Raw genomic sequence first — 15907 nt, forward strand, 5'->3', positions numbered from 1 at the left:
GGAGCTGTCTGTGGAAGGTGATGTCACTGAGTCCTGCGGGTGGCACCAGGAGAGCATGGCAGGCAGGGGGCAGAGCTGTCTGTGGAAGGTGGTATCACTCAGTACTGCAGGTGGCACCCAGAGAGCATGGCAGGTGGGGACGGAGCTGTCTGTGGAAGGTGGTGTCACTCAGTACTGCGGGTGGCACCCGGAGAGCATGGCAGGCAGGGGGCGGAGCTGTTTGTGGAAGGTGATGTTGTTCAGTTCTGTGGGTTTGCCATGGAGAGGCACCTTTGCAGCTGTGTGTTTCATCACATCATGTGCCATATTACTTCTCTCAAAATATCCAGAGGTCAGTAATGCTGTGCCCACAGCCCCCTTACGCCTTGCCTGGGTCAAACCTAAGTCATAGATGTTTCCCAGAGAACCTCACGCTCTTGTGTGTGGAAATGGAGATGAAGGCGCTCACAGTGTCATCGTAACAGCAGAACACTGGAAAAGCCAGTGACCATCCAAAGGAGAACGGACTAAAAAGTCAGAATATTGGTGCGATGGAGCACAGCTTTGGAGCCACGCAAACAAATGCAAACAAGTCAGCCTGCATACGCTTCAAACGTTATGCTGAGTGGGGAAAAAACAAATTGCGGAAAACTACATGTAATTCGATAGCAGTTAATGTTTTAAAATGTAAGACAAGCTTATGAGCTGTTCATGAATGTATATATATACATGCAGCTGATGGGCAGGTAACGAGATTAAAATGCTGCCCTTCTGTGTGACAAAACAGGAGTTTATAATTGTAATATTTAAAATGTTTTGTTTTTAAATAAGCCGCTTTCTATATTTGGACATTGGCATTGTTGTAGCACTTAACATTTATGCAGAACACTATTACTTTTAACAATGTTATTGTACTTGTTCCTAATCAAATTAATGAAGATCATTAATTGAAGATCGCTAGGCCACTAGAATGTATGAGAGTTAAGCTCTGTATTTTAAATCTGGTGGGTTTTTTTTTCTCCTTATATATTAGGAACATCACAAAAGATCAATTCCAAGGGACACCTGGAACCTCCTCCTGGACTTTGGAAACATGATTGCAGATGATATGTCTAACTACGATGAAGAAGGTACCGGAAGTTGTGCTTCAGATGATTGACCGAAAGGCTTACACCTGAGGATGTTAACTTTTCCTGCCTCTAAAGTGGTGACCCTGTCACTGAGATGGGGGTGGTGATAATACTACCTACCCCCTTCCTTATTTTCTGTAAATCATACAAAAGAAAAATACGGCTTTATATTTAGTGTAAATCAAGAAGACAGTCCTCTAAGCCAAAGCATTTCAAAATTGGATGTGCAGAGACTCCCACGGTGGAGCCATGGAGTTAGGTGTTCGGAAACCACCACTCCCAGATGCTCAGTCACACATGATGCCTTAGGTCAGTTCCACACTGCGCTCTTCAGGCTTCCTCAGAGATTCCAGCTCCTGTCTTCTTACATAAATATATCTCGATGTATTTGTCTCCCCCTGTGTTTAGGACGCTGCATTGGAGGACCTTTGGAGCCTGCTGTGTGCTGGGCACGCTGCCACCTTTGGGAGGGATGGTCTCCGGTTGGAAGGCCTCCCCTCTAGACTCCCACCCACTTTGCTTCCTCCCTGCCCCCTCGGCAGGCAGTGATCTGTTCTGGGCACTGGCGCCGTGCCTTTAACGGGTGGTTAACATGGCTGTCTGCCTGTTTTAGCGTCTATTTCTCTGTGTCCTGCACACTTTGCACTGTCCCTAGATCAGAGGCACCCAGTAAATGCTTGTCAAGTGAAAGAAGGGATCATTGAATTTCATTGACAGAAGCACAGCTTCCAGGATTGAGGCAGCAGTGCAGGAGCTCAGAGGGCCCTCGGGGCTGCCAGGGTGGGGAAGGGAAGGGCACGATGGGGTGGTCCCACTGGGGAAGAGCCGCAGGAGGCAGCACTCCCTGCTGGCAAGAATGCCAATGACCTGAGGAATGTGCCTCCTGCTCTGAGTGGGTCCATTTAGCTCCCTTCCTGAGCAGCTGGTGTGACTGCCTGGGGCACTCATGGAGCAAGCGGGGCCACTGTGAGCCCACAGCCCCCTAGACATACCAGCACGCACACACCAGGGCTCCCGACCTGGCTGTGCTAGGGCAAAAGAACTGGGTGACTTGGGCTGGTTCATTCTGTGAAACACAAATGATACGGATCTCAAATCATTTGGGTTCTTGAAATGTAAATGTTGGATTGATATGTGACACAATGCTTTGAAGATAAAAACGGTGCTCTAACGGGTTTTCTGTTTGCTTGCTTTCCTTTAGGAGCTTGGCCTGTTCTTATAGATGATTTTGTAGAATATGCACGGCCAGTAGTGACGGGTGGAAAACGCAGCCTTTTCTAGGCAGCAAGTTCAGCAGGAGTAAGATTACGAAATGATTTGTATCCTGCAAGGAGATTTCGGTCAGTTCCTGGGTGCATCGTTACTGATTCCAGAAGTCCTTCTTGACCAGCCATGGAACCAGAGGAGCCATGCTATTCTGCTGGAGGACAGCAGCAGCTGCTTTGTGGACACCGCAGGAAGTTCCCCAGGACATGGCTGCTTTGGGATGTTTGGAGATTTGTCATCATAGCTGTTGCGTTAGGAGATTTCTGCATGATTTTTTAGTATTTACAAAACACTAAGGTAGAGCCGTGGCGCCGCAGAGCATGCTGCTTTGCTTGCGCCATCAGGCGAACCAGCGGCCCGCCGAACGCCGCCGAATGATGTTGCAGTCGCACTGGAAGCACGGCATGTGTCCTCTGCAGGATGCTGCATTTTTATATAAGTCAAAGCTGTTAAGAATGTGCCCTAAAGGAGATGATCTTGTCATAGAGTCTAATGTTTTTTAAAATTGGTGCCAGGAATTCAAGATTTATATTTTTTGAATTATCGAATATCTAGATTTACCAGCTCTATTTTTGTTTCCATTTTCTCTAGACATACATCTGAAAATCATTTTATGGTTCTCAGTCCCCATGTAGCTTTGCACAGCAACAGCACACATGGCACAATTCCAGCAGTTTATCTCACACCGTTTAGACATCAGTGGACCCCTCTTACTTAAATGTTATTTGACCTGAGAAACTTCATAAAGTGTGTTTTTAAAAAATATATTTTAGTTACATTTTAAAAGACATTTTTCCATGGAAAACATTTCTTTCATGAGTGATGAATTGTAGATTTTAAAATCGAGGCCAGGCCCGGTGGCCCACGCCTGTAATCCCAGCACTTTGGGAGGCTGAGGCAGGTGGATTGCCTGAGGTCAGGAGTTCGAGACTAGCCTGGCCAACATGGTGAAACCCCATCTCTACTAAAAATACAAAAATTAGCCGGGCGTAGTGGCACATGCTTGTAATCTGAGCTACTCGGGAGGCTGAGGCAGGAGAATCACTTGAACCCAGGAGTCGGAGGTTACGGTGATTCGAGATTGCACCACTGCACTCCATCCTGGACGACAGAGTGAGATTCTGTCTCAATAAATTAAAAAATAAATCAATACAATAAAATCGAATGAGTTGGTTTTTTCCACCCTCCTGTGGTGCACGTGGTGCCCATGGTGCCAGCGTCCGAACCTTTGTGCCCCTGTGCACATTCGAAAGCTAAAATGTACATCGTTGTCCAAAAAAACCCAACCCCAAAACCTTCAACTGATTGGTGAGCTGAAGTCTGTCTTTGTGCCGTGTTTTCATCTGTTTTTCGTGGCCGCCTGGTTGAGGGGTACCCACAAGTGCCGCCCAGGTGTGGAGGGCGTGTGTCGAGTTGTGGACCTCACTGCTGACCCTACCTCACATGTGCCGAGACCCTCATGTCACAAGCGTGCCTTGCTGCCCCCCTGCAGCACCGTGCAGGACGTGGACCAGCTGGAGATGCTTCCCAGGAGAGGAGAGTCGCCGCAGATGATCTAGCTGCGGTGTGAGAGAGCAGAGCCCAGACGCACAGCTGGGTTGGCTTCTGAGAACAGGACTCGCCCTGTGCTTCAGGAACATCTGATGGCTGAGGTTCGTGAGCTTGGCGGCTTCAGGACGAACTGTCGATGCTTCTCAGCAGAGATGGTCACAGAGGGCAGCAGGGACAGGACTGGAAGGGACCTGCAGCCTGGAGACCCCTCCTGGCCCCCGCTGGCTTCTGGTGCTCCAGCGATGGGCAAGTCACAGACCTTCCCCAGGCTCTGCTTCCAGAACTCTTAACGGGAAACTGGGCCTGTCTACTTTAGAAGTCTTCGATTCTCAGAGAGCATTTGTTTAATACAATAAAAACTGGCTTTAATAAAAACCTCAAAAATGTGAGCACATCTTGGAGGCTTCATGGATTCTTGACATGTAATTGTTCTGTTCAGAAAAGTTTACAGAATTCAGATAATTCTGTATAAATCACGGAGATCCGCAGTCCTTTTTTGTTTTTGAGATTTAAAGTTCTGAGATTGTCAATAGGTATCAAAATATCACTGGACAAAGGCTTTTCCAGAAATTGTGAGTTTTTTTCTTCTGTTGTATAAATTTGAGTCCTGCATGCTGTGAAATGCTGAGAACAGAAGCATTAAATTATTTTATCTCGGGTGTGGTTTCCTTTCGATTTCTCCTCGGCTGCAGGGATGCCTGCCTACAGGTGTCAGCCTCTGAGCCCTTGTCCCAGGATGACAGAACAGCCCCCAGCTAGCAACCAGCCGGCAAGCCCCTGCCCTTCTGTGTGGCCCACCAGCCCTGGCCAGGTAACAGGTCCTCAGGCAGCTTCTGTCGTTGCGTTCCCTCTCTGGTGCACTGTGTGCCTGAAGTGGTAGCTCATGAGGAATTAAGAGATCTCACAATAGGATTTACGGGGGTGTGTGGGAGCGGGAGGGGGGACGTGTGCCAGCACGCACTGCTGGAAACCATCCCTTATCGGAGGCAAACGGCGAAGCACCGGGGTCTAAGGATCATATGCGACCTGCCCCTTCGCGGTGCACCTGCCAGGCGTTCCGGAACCAACATTGCCAGCTCCTCTCAGTGACATTGTACGTGTCGTTGTGTTGTTTTAGCTTTAAGTTTATATCCGGCCGGGCGCGGTGGCTCAAGCCTGTAATCCCAGCACTTTGGGAGGCCGAGACGGGCGGATCACGAGGTCAGGAGATCCAGACCATCCTGGCTAACACGGTGAAACCCCGTCTCTACTAAAAAATACAAAAAACTAGCTGGGCGAGGTGGCGGGCGCCTGTAGTCCCAGCTACTCGGGAGGCTGAGGCAGGAGAATGGCGTAAACCCGGGAGGCGGAGCTTGCAGTGAGCTGAGATCCGGCCACTGCACTCCAGCCTGGGCGACAGAGCAAGACTCCGTCTCAAAAAAAAAAAAAAAAAGTTTATATCCATTTGTGACCTCAGGCTACATGGGGCCAAGAGTAAACTTCTGATATTTGTTACTGTGTCCACGGTTTCAGGTACAAAGTAGGGGCTCTGCAAATATTTACTGGATAAACTGATTGGCTAACCTTATCCCATCCTGTTTGCTGAGGGAGCCGGACAGTGCTCTTGGCAAAGGTTTCCGCTGCTTGAGAATTGACTGAAGCGCTCAGCGAGGGGTCTGTGTCACTCCCCTCAAGAACACAGGCTTTGGCCCCACAGCGCAGCTCTGCCTAGAACGGGTGGGAGTTCCAACGAAGGGCTGCCCTCCTGTCTGTCCTGTTTGGGTAGGGAACCTGCGTGCATGCTGTTTTTTGTGTTTGGGTTTTTTTTGTTTTGTTTTTGAGACAGAGTTTTGCTCTTGTTGCCCAGGCTGGAGTGCAGTGGTGTGATCTTGGCTCACGGCAACCTCCGCCTCCCGGGTTCAAGTGATTCTCCTGCCTCAGCCTCCCGAGTAGCTGGGATTACAGGTGCCCACCACTATGTCTGGCTAATTTTTGTATTTTTAGTAGAGATGGGGTTTCATCATATTGGTCAGGCGGGTCTCAAAATCCTGACCTCAGGTGATCCGCCTGCCTCGGCATCCCAAAGTGCTGGGATTCCAGGCGTGAGCGACTGGCCCGGCCTGCCTGCTGGTTTTGAAGGACCGTTTGTTTCTGGATCTCAGGATCATGCTAGCTGGCATGATTTTGTTAATGGCTGGCTCTACCAGCAGACAGTGGAGGATGAGATGAGCTCACTGCTCGAGAACCTCCGGTTTAACAAGTGCTAGTATAACGTCAGACGGTGACTTAAATGCTTCCTGGTGTCTCACTACATACTACAAGAGTTTCGTGGGGGTTTTTTTGTTTTTTGTTTTTTTGTTTTTTTTGAGACAGAGTCTCGCTCTGTCCCCTAGGCTGGAGTGCAGTGGTGCGATTTCGGCTCACTACAAGCTCCGCCTCCTGGGTTCCCGCCATTCTCCTGCCTCAGCCTCCCGAGTAGCTGGGACTACAGGCACCGCCACCTCGCCCGGCTAGTTTTTTGTATTTTTTAGTTGAGACGGGGTTTCACCGTGTTAGCCAGGATGGTCTCGATCTCCTGACCTCGTGATCCGCCCGTCTCGGCCTCCCAAAGTGCTGGGATTACAGGCTTGAGCCACCACACCTGGCCGAGTTTCGTTTTTATCAGACGCATTTCTTCAGTCCAGGTGTAACTCCCTTCGCTTCCCCTGGGTCTGATGGAAACCAGGCCCCGAGGAGGGAGATGGGAGAGAGACAGCCCCGCTGGGCACCCGGCCTCTGCAGAGACCTGTCCAGGGGTGGGGTCGGGCCATGGTCTGTTTTCCTAATTTATTTCAAACCAGGAACCCTGGCTGTTTGCACTCTGCCTCACTCCCTGCCTCCGTATTTTTAATATTCTTTTCATGAGCTAGCAGGGATGTTGTAAAGACGCTGAGCTGACTGAGGGCCGGATGGGAGGTTCCAGTGAAGCCTGCGCTTTGCTGACGACTTTCCCCCTCACAGTGCAGTCCGGTTATTTGAGAGCCGTTAAACACCGCATGCTGAGAAGACACCGTCATTTTTCACACAGGAGCTAGATAGACTTTGTTCCCGTTACAAAGTGTTCTATCAAAAACATTTCATCATCGAAAAGTTTTCTAAAAGATAAAACTGCATGTCCCAGATTAATCTCAACATTATGTTGAGTGAAGGAAGACGGACACTGAAGGCCACACATTGTGTTTGAAATGTCCGGGAAATGTCCAGGAAAGGCAGAGCTGTAGACAGCAGATGGGTTGTTGCCTGAGGGGTGAGGGCACGGCCCGCAGCGGGCCGCAGTGAGAGGCACGCCTGCACACATTTGCTCCCGTGTCACCCCGCACCACACACGGGGAGGTGTGCACACTCCTTCCAGGGACAGCGAGAGGAGCCCCCGCTCTGTCAACGCTCTGAAGGTGCTCCGGGTGCTGGCAGAAGCCAGCAGACTCCTTTGCTGAGGAGCTGGTGCCTGTCCAGACGCGGAAGAAAGCTGACACCTCCCACGTGGGGGACAGAAAGGTCCTCTCATTGGTGCCACCTGCAGAGATAGACAAGGAGTGCCCAGCCGTCAGAGGACGCCCCTGACAGCGACACAGTGACCACTATAAAAGGCAGGCTGAGAAGGAGACAAAGGCCAGGACGCTCTGCAGCTGTAGGGTAAGAGGAGCTGCCTCCCGAGATGGAGAAATTTAAGGCTGCGATGTTGCTGGCGAGCGTCGGCGATGCTCTTGGCTACAGAAATGTCTGCAAGGAGAACAGCGCTGTGGGCATGAAGATTCAGGAGGAGCTGCAACGTTCTGGGGGCCTGGACCACCTCGTACTCTCGCCGGGAGAATGGCCCGTGAGTGACAATACCATCATGCACATGGCAACCGCCGAGGCCCTCACCACAGGTAGGCCCGGGCCCCGCTGCACTCCGGTGTGCGGGCTGGAGGGAGCACTGTGGCCACAGGTAGGGCCGGGCCCGCCTCACTCCGGTGTGTGGGCTGGAGGGAGCACTGCGGCTGCTCAAGTTCTCCCAGTAAGCCCCTGAGAGCTTTGAAGGCAGTGCGGTCCTTCAGTCGATGGTGTTACATGATACTGCTGCTAAAAGTGGCAATTTAATAGACACCAGTGACCCTCAAATTTGATATGAGGCAGATCGTGTTTCTCCTGTGGTTTCTCTGGGGGTCACAGTATTACTTTGCAAATTAAGATTCAAATTTTAAATGTGTGACTTTTCACTTGTATTTGTAAAGCGTTAACTAAGCCTAGCACCTTCTGTTTCTAATAGAGTTAAAGCCAATTAAGCCTCTCTCAGCCATGCTGGTGTGAGCAGGGGTGATTCAGCCGTGCCGGTGTGAGAAGGGGTGATTCAGCCGTGCCGGTGTGAGAAGGGTGAGGGCTCACCTCTCACTGCAGAGATTAAGCCTTCTTGTTCCAAATTCATTACAAAGGGATGTAAAATAAGCCAGTTTGAAATGTGGACCCATTAATACTGTTTGGGGATTAGTTCTAAATTCCAGTGACTGAAGGTTAGAACATCATCTCCCAAAATGGTCCAGCTTGGAGAGTTGCCCGTACACAAATGTGTTCTAAGAAAATGACGTAAACTCGATTGGACGAGATTGGAGACAAAGCTTCTTAAAATACCTTTAAGTAGCAAGTTGATTTTAGGATCAAGCTTTTGCATGAATTTCAGGGAAACGGCAGGTGCACAGACACGCAGTCCAGCTTTCCTACGAGGCATTTGCTCTTCCAAACCTCGTGGGTGCTGTCTGTTGATCACAGCAGAATTAAAATCTGAGGGCTGCGGCTAAGTCACTGAAATCTCACTTACGCGTTCACTCCACCATTCCTTTCATCCGCCACGGACGCGCCCAGTTTAGTTCTGTGCTCACAGCGGAGGAATGCCATCGAGCCTGTGGCCGGTCCCTAAATAACGGGAGAGCTGAAGCGCCGGCGATAAGATAAGGCTCCCGGCTTGCTGGAGACAGGGAGGCGTCCGAGTGTTCACAGCCTTGACGTCGGGGAGCTCCTGCTTCTGGTTTTCCAGGTGGCCTCTTGTGTGCCCTTAGGACCAGCAGCCCCACGCTTGTGTCCCCGCAGCCCAGAGCAGGCGCACCCCACACACAGACACCTGTGGGACGAGGCTCCTGCTGGTTTTCACCATAGATGGCTGGTCCTCACTCTTGAGCATGGCTTCCTCTGGGCGTCTCATGCCATGTGTGCACTCACACCAGCTCTGCATGTCCCATCTCTGGTGGCACTTGGTGGGTGTTTTGTGAATGGCAGTGTCCATGGCTGTGGGTCTCGTCCTGCCAGGCCCGCAGGGAGGGCAGCGGCATAGGACACTCCAAAAATGCACCGACGGAGATCGGCCCAACAGGACACGAAATTCACACAGTTAAAAGGGTTACGGACATTCAGGGCGCTGTTTTCTGTGTGTTTTTTGAGATGGAGTCTTGCTCCATCGCCCAGGCTGGAGTGCAGTGGCGTGATCTCAGCTCACTGCAACCTCTACCTCCCGGGTTCAAGCGATTCTCCTGCCTCAGCCTCCTGAGTAGCTGGGCTACAGGCGCCGCCACCTCACCTGGCTGATTTTTGTATTTTTAGTAGAGATGGGGTTTCACCTTGTCCAGGCTGGTCTCAAACTCCTGACCTCACGTGATCCACCCACCTCAGTCTCCCAAAGTGCTGGGCTGACAGGCATGAGCCACCGTGGGGCGCTGTTATTAAGAAGGAAGTAAGTTTGCTCTAAGCTCTCACGGTCCTCAGCTGTGGACGGGAAGGGAGGGTTCACTGCGCTGCGGCAGCGTCTAGTTTATGTGTCATGAGAAAACACGTGTCCAAGATCACCACTGGAATCGCTTACCCCTCTAGAAACCAAAGCAAGCAGGTTTGTTTCAACTCACTAAAAATCACAGTTGAAATTTCACTTAAGTTTAGCTTTGTTCTTTAAATCACAAATTGTAGCCTATGGAAGGGGGTCCTTGAGTGTGTTAACAATGGTGAGGGCTGGGCACAGTGGCTCACGTCTGCAATCCCAGCACTGTGGGAGGCCAAGGTGGGCAGACTGCCTGAGCCCAGGAGTTCTAGATCAGCCTAGGAAACATAGCGAGACTCCGCCTCTACAAAACGACAATGGTGAGTGCTGACTCCACGGCACTTCTGTACCAGGCATTGTTCCAGCTGCTTCACGTGTGTTATCCTCCACACGAGCCCCTCACATCACCGCGGAGGCTGATTTTATCTCAGTCTTACAGGAGAAGGAACTGACATACAGAGAGGTTCAGGCGTTTGCCCAGTGCCACACAGCCCAGTGAGTGGTGGAGCTTGGACGGGAACCACACAATCTGTCCCCGTGCTCGTAAGCACCCTCCCTGACTGCTGAGGTCACGATGGCCTGCAGGTGTCATAACAATTGCACTGTGTAGTGGCTCTTCAGCTTGCTTTCCAAAGACGGGCAGACTTGTACAAATGGAACTACATTTGGCATCTTGAAGTAAGCTGTGCTGAAAAGTCCTTTGCCCCGTGAGCCACGGGGCTGTGTGGTCTGGCAAACCCTGGCTCTGCTGCTCCAGTGAGCACAGGTCTGAGGGTTAGGTGCAGCCTGTGTGGCTCCCTGCTTTTGGGTGTGCCTCTGAACAGGGCACGAGAGCAGACTCTGAACCAGGAAGTAGCCATGTCTAGCGTTCTACAAGACACACAGGAGAGGCGGCATCCGTGGCCCTGAGCGAAAAGGCCATGTCACGAGCGTGTTATCACCGAGTCACTCGGCAGGTGTTTAGCAGGTGTGTGTGTGCCAGGCCTGGGGGCGAGGTGTGCACAGAGAGCTCAGCCATCGCCCAGGTATGCAGCTGGCCACCCCCCACTCCCTGGGAAAACGGGAAGTGGCTTCCCTGCCAGGGCCTCCCTGCCTCACAGTCACAAAGGATTAAATGGAGTGGCCAGCGAAGTGGGAGGAAGCACTTGGCCGGTGTGGGAAGGTGGCCAAAGGCTCGTCTGACACATCTCCGCCGTGAGGCTCACTGAGCCCCAACTTCAGGGCCCAGCAGGACGGCGGGAGGTGTCACCTGGCCACGGTCTCCAGGGCACAGGGCCACTGCCTTCTCAGCCTCTCCTGGGGCTGTAATAACTGAGAATATTTGGAAACATGACATTTTGCTACAAGTTCACTGAATGTTAGTATTTTGCATTTTCTTTATTGAGATACTTGTTGGGAGACTCAGGCAGCTTTTTTTTTTTTTTTAAGACAGAGTCTCATTCTTTTGCCCGGCTGGAATGCAGTGGCACCACCTCGGCTCACTGCAACCTCCACCTCCCTAGTTCAAGGGATTCTCCTGCCTCAGCCTCCCAAGCAGCTGGGCTAACTTGTTGTGTGTGTGTGTGTGTGTGTGTGTTTTTTTTTTTTTTTTTTTTGAGACAGAGTCTCGCTCTGTTGCCCAGGCTGGAGTGCAGTGGCCGGATCTCAGCTCACTGCAAGCTCTGCCCCCCGGGTTTACGCCATTCTCCCGCCTCAGCCTCCCGAGTAGCTGGGACTACAGGCACCGCCACCTTGCCTGGCTAGTTTTTTGTATTTTTTAGTAGAGACGGGGTTTCACCGGGTTAGCCAGGATGGTCTCGATCTTCACCGTGTTAGCCGGGACGGTCTCGATCTCCTGACCTCATGATCCGCCCGTCTCAACCTCCCAAAGTGCTGGGATTACAGGCGTAAGCCACCGCGCCCGGCCCAACTTGTTGTATTTTTAGTAGAGCCAGGCTTGTCTTGAACTCCTGACCTCATATTCTGCCCATCGCAGCCTCCCAAAGTACTAGGATTACAGGCGTGAGCCACCGCGCCCGGCCCAACTTGTTGTATTTTTAGTAGAGCCAGGCTGGTCTTGAACTCCTGACCTCATGATCCACCCGTCTCGGCCTCCCAAAGTGCTGGGATTACAGGTGTGAGCCACCGCGCCCGGCCCCTCAGGCAGGTTTATAAACTGATTTGTCTTTCGGGAGACCAGACAGGGAAGACGGGAGACAGGAGTTGAATGTCCCAAAGGAAGAAACCGGAGAAGCCCGAGGGTAGCAGCTTTGAAAATCTGTTTCTAGCTTAAATCCTAACCTGAAAAGACAATGCTTTTTGTGCCATTTTGTTTTATGGACTTCTTTTTGTTTTGAAAAGGCTAAATTTCAGTTAAATACAGACATTTCGTACCTAATTCCAGAATAAAACGAATCCTTTTAGGGGACTCAGGAAGGGTTAGGCTTGTTAACCCAGGACTGGGTTGAGAACGGCTGTTCGGGGAACGACGGTGCCGGTGACTGTGAGTGGCACACGCTGGGTTTAGACACAGCCTGGACAAAGCCATGCAGCTCTACCCCTACCCAGGGGCTTCGTGTGCAGGCAAAGGTGACCTTAATTCCTGCAGGAATGCAGCCCTCACCTCTCTCCCATGACCCTACCCAGGGGCTTCGTGTGCAGGCAAAGGTGACCTTAATTCCTCCAGGAATGCAGCCCTCACCTCTCTCCCATGAGACTGCAGGACTCGTGTCTCCCAAACCATGGTCTTGCCACATTCTCTGTCCTCCCTGAATCAGAACTGGGGTGATGAACGTGGCATGATGTAAAACAGTCCTGTGCATGCACACAACACCATGTGTGCAGACATGTGTGTAGACACCGTACACACACATGTGTGTACAGAAAACATGCACGTAGACACAATACACAACACGGTGCATGTAGACAACATGATACATACAACACCATGTGTGTAGGCAATGCCATGCACACACACCACCACGTGTAGACAACACTGCATGTAAACACAGGGTGTTTACAGTGCAATGCTATGCATTTATGACAGTGCAATGCTATGCATTTATGACAACATCATACATGCAGGACAGACAATACCATGTGTGTAGACAACACCATGCACATACAACACTGTGCATGTAGACACCAGGCGTGTAGGCAACTGTGCATGTGGATAACACTGCACATAAGACAACAATGTGAGTGTAGACAGCGCCGTGAGTGTAGACAGCGCCGTGAGTGTAGACAACACTGTGAGTGTAGACAACGCCGTGAGTGTAGACAGCGCCGTGAGTGTAGACAACACGTGAGTGTAGACAGCGCCGTGAGTGTAGACAGCGCCGTGAGTGTAGACAACACCGTGAGTGTAGACAGCGCCGTGAGTGTAGACAGCACCGTGAGTGTAGACAGCGCCGTGAGTGTAGACAGCGCCCTGAGTGTAGACAACACCGTGAGTGTAGACAGCACCGTGAGTGTAGACAACGCCGTGCAGACAACACCGTGAGTATAGACAATGCTGTGAGTGTAGACAGCGCTGTGAGTATAGACAACACTGTGAGTGTAGACAGCGCCGTGAGTATAGACAACACTGTGAGTGTAGACAGCGCCGTGAGTATAGACAACACTGTGAGTGTAGACAGCGCCGTGCAGACAACACCGTGAGTGTAGACAGCGCCGTGAGTGTAGACAACGCCGTGCAGACAACACCGTGAGTATAGACAGCGCCGTGAGTGTAGACAGCACTGTGCCCATATGACAACACTGTGCATATGGACAACACCATGCACAGCCCAGCCGGCTATGCCTCCCGGGACTGCCCCTCACTCTTCAGAGGCCTCTCCTGGGCCAGGTCAGGGAACTGGTGGTAGGAAGACACAACATGGAGTCCTTGTCCTGAGCACTTCTCTGGGGGTTTGCAGCCATGGAAGCCCTGTATCTCTGGGGGGTCACAGCCACGGGGCCCTGCGTGCTTTCTCTGTGGTGAGAGGAGAGGAGGTTTGCAGCCGCGGGGTCCTGCATGCTCTCTCTGTGGGGTTTGCAGCCGCTGGGCCTGAAGTGCTCTCTCTGGGAGTTTGCAGCCTCAGGATCCTGTGTGCTCTCTCCGGGGGTTTGCAGCCGCGGGGGGCCCTGCACGCTCTCTCTGGGTGTTTGCAGCTGCGGGGGGCCCTGCACGCTCTCTCCGGGGGTTTGCAGCCGCGGGGGAACCTGCACTCTCTCCGGGGGTTTGCAGCCACGGGGATCCTGCACGCTCTCTCCCGGGGTGTTTGCAGCAGTAGAGGTTTCGTGTCCTCGAGGAGGGAGTGACTTTGCCAAGTGCCCTTCCTAGTCTCACCAACCCATCCGTGCTAGGACATCTGGCTCTGATGCGGCTGAGGAAGGCCCCAGCCACCAGCGGGAAGGTCTTTGGCTTCCAGGTGCCATTTCTGCCCCATGGAGGGTGGGCCAAGCCTCCGTCTTTGCCTCCTTCTCCCCATTCATTCCCACCCCTCCCCTCCCCCAAGGTGGGGGATTCATCACCAAGGAAAAGGGAGCAGTGGCGTCTCCCAGGGCCGACCCGCAAGCCCAGAGGGCAGTTTTAGTACAGAAAGAAAACAAGCTGCTGGGTGTTAAAGGGGCTGTCGGGAGGGACGCCCTCGCCGGTCTCAACTCGGTGGGCATCTGCCTGCCACAGCCTGTCCTGGCATGGCCGGGCGCCCGGGCTCTGGTTTTAGAGGCGTGTGGACTCCATCCACACACTGCAGGTTCCTTAATCACAGAAGTGCTCGGGCTTTGCCGGCAAACACATCTGCCAGCTCTGGCCTTGGGCAAGACACATAGCCTCACTGAGCCTGGACAAGACACACAGCCTCACTGAGGCTTATCAGGGAAAACGGCAAATAAGAACCAGCTCTTGCTGTGGGAGGATGTCTGGGCCTCCCGGGGGCTGGGCATAGGGCGGGTGTCTGCTGTGTTCAGCTCCTTCACCCTCGTGCCCCAGGGTCTTTCAGGGCCTCGAGCCCACCCTTGTTTCCAGAGCTTGTGGGGCTGGGGATGCTGCTTGGCGACAGCTGTGCCTGCGGTACCCGGGTTTCCAGCAAGAGAAGACGGAGCCGGAGCCGGGCATGTCGGCCTCCACCATCTGCGTCACAAGCCCATGGAGTGGGCCAGTGTCGGTTCTGTTTGTGGCCACATGGATAGAACCACTAGAAAAGGAGCACAGTGGGGTCGGGCGCGGTAGCTCATCCCTGTAATCCCAGCACTTTGGGAGGCCGAGGCGGGCGGATCATGAGGTCAGGAAATCGAGACCATCCTGGCTAACACAGTGAAACCCCGTCTCTACTAAAAAACACAAAAAACTAGCCGGGCGTGGTGGCAGGCGCCTGTAGTCCCAGCTACTCAGGAAGCTGAGGCAGGAGAATGGCGTGAACCCGGGAGGCGGAGTTTGCAGTGAGCCGAGATTGCGCCACTCACTCCAGCCTGGGCGACAGAGCGAGACTCCGTCTCAAACAAAAAAAAAAAAGAAAAAGAAAATGAGCGTGGTGGGTCTTTTCTAGATTCCCACGTGTGACTAGAATAACAAGTGTAACAACAAACTAGAAGGCCTGAAATCAGAACGAAATCTCAGGTGAATTGTTTGTCTACATGTTCAACTTCCCTCGGCAGCCAGGGCTGTGCAGGACGGATCCCCAAACCTTTCTCCACCTCCCTGAAGACGCCGGTCTGCCCCTTCCCTGCCAGAAGCTCGCTGGGGCTGTGGCCTCGGATGTTGAGCCCGTGGGGAGCCTGCCCGAGCCCGCGGGAGGGAGGCCACGGCTCACACCACAGCTGGCTCTGATGTCTGCCCTCCCCTTTCTTCCCCAGACTACTGGTGCCTGGATGATCTGTACCGGGAGATGGTGAGGTGCTATGTGGAAATCGTCGAGAAGCTTCCAGAACGCCGGCCAGACCCAGCTACCATCGAAGGCTGCGCTCAGCTGAAACCCAATAACTACCTCCTCGCCTGGCACACACCGTTCAACGAAAAGGGTCAGAGAAATCCTCTCCTTGCCCCCTAAAGCTATCCAGCGGGGACCCTGTGGTCCTAACCGTCTGTCTTCCACTAGCCCCCGGCATCTCCAGGTGGCTTCCGTGGGGCCAGATCAGCCAAGAGTCCCTTTGTTGGGAGGGGGCCTCTCCCAGTCGGCCCGGCCAGCGCGGGCGTCTGTCTAAGGAACACAGGCAGTGG

At 52.6% G+C, this 15907-nt stretch overlaps 2 protein-coding genes across 3 annotated transcripts in view; both read left to right on the forward strand.

Annotated features, from left to right (window-relative positions):
• The window catches only part of DCUN1D2 (defective in cullin neddylation 1 domain containing 2), a 40857-nt gene extending 36272 nt beyond the window's left edge, over nucleotides 1–4585 (forward strand). For both annotated transcript variants that reach the window (XM_023217703.2, XM_023217701.1), the window contains 2 exons: nucleotides 1013–1109; nucleotides 2311–4585. In XM_023217703.2, the coding sequence (XP_023073471.1) occupies nucleotides 1013–1109; nucleotides 2311–2390 (177 nt within the window). In that variant the 3' untranslated portion in view covers nucleotides 2391–4585. The remainder of the gene's footprint in view (nucleotides 1–1012; nucleotides 1110–2310) is intronic.
• Nucleotides 4586–7516: 2931 nt separating this feature from the next.
• The window catches only part of ADPRHL1 (ADP-ribosylhydrolase like 1), a 28093-nt gene continuing 19702 nt past the window's right edge, over nucleotides 7517–15907 (forward strand). Inside the window, exons 1-2 of the mRNA XM_026447176.1 lie at nucleotides 7517–7813; nucleotides 15544–15708. Of these exons, the coding sequence (XP_026302961.1) occupies nucleotides 7600–7813; nucleotides 15544–15708 (379 nt within the window). The 5' untranslated portion in view covers nucleotides 7517–7599. The remainder of the gene's footprint in view (nucleotides 7814–15543; nucleotides 15709–15907) is intronic.

The sequence above is a fragment of the Piliocolobus tephrosceles genome, chromosome X (genome assembly GCF_002776525.5).
Source record: "Piliocolobus tephrosceles isolate RC106 chromosome X, ASM277652v3, whole genome shotgun sequence".
Classification (NCBI taxonomy): domain Eukaryota; kingdom Metazoa; phylum Chordata; class Mammalia; order Primates; family Cercopithecidae; genus Piliocolobus; species Piliocolobus tephrosceles.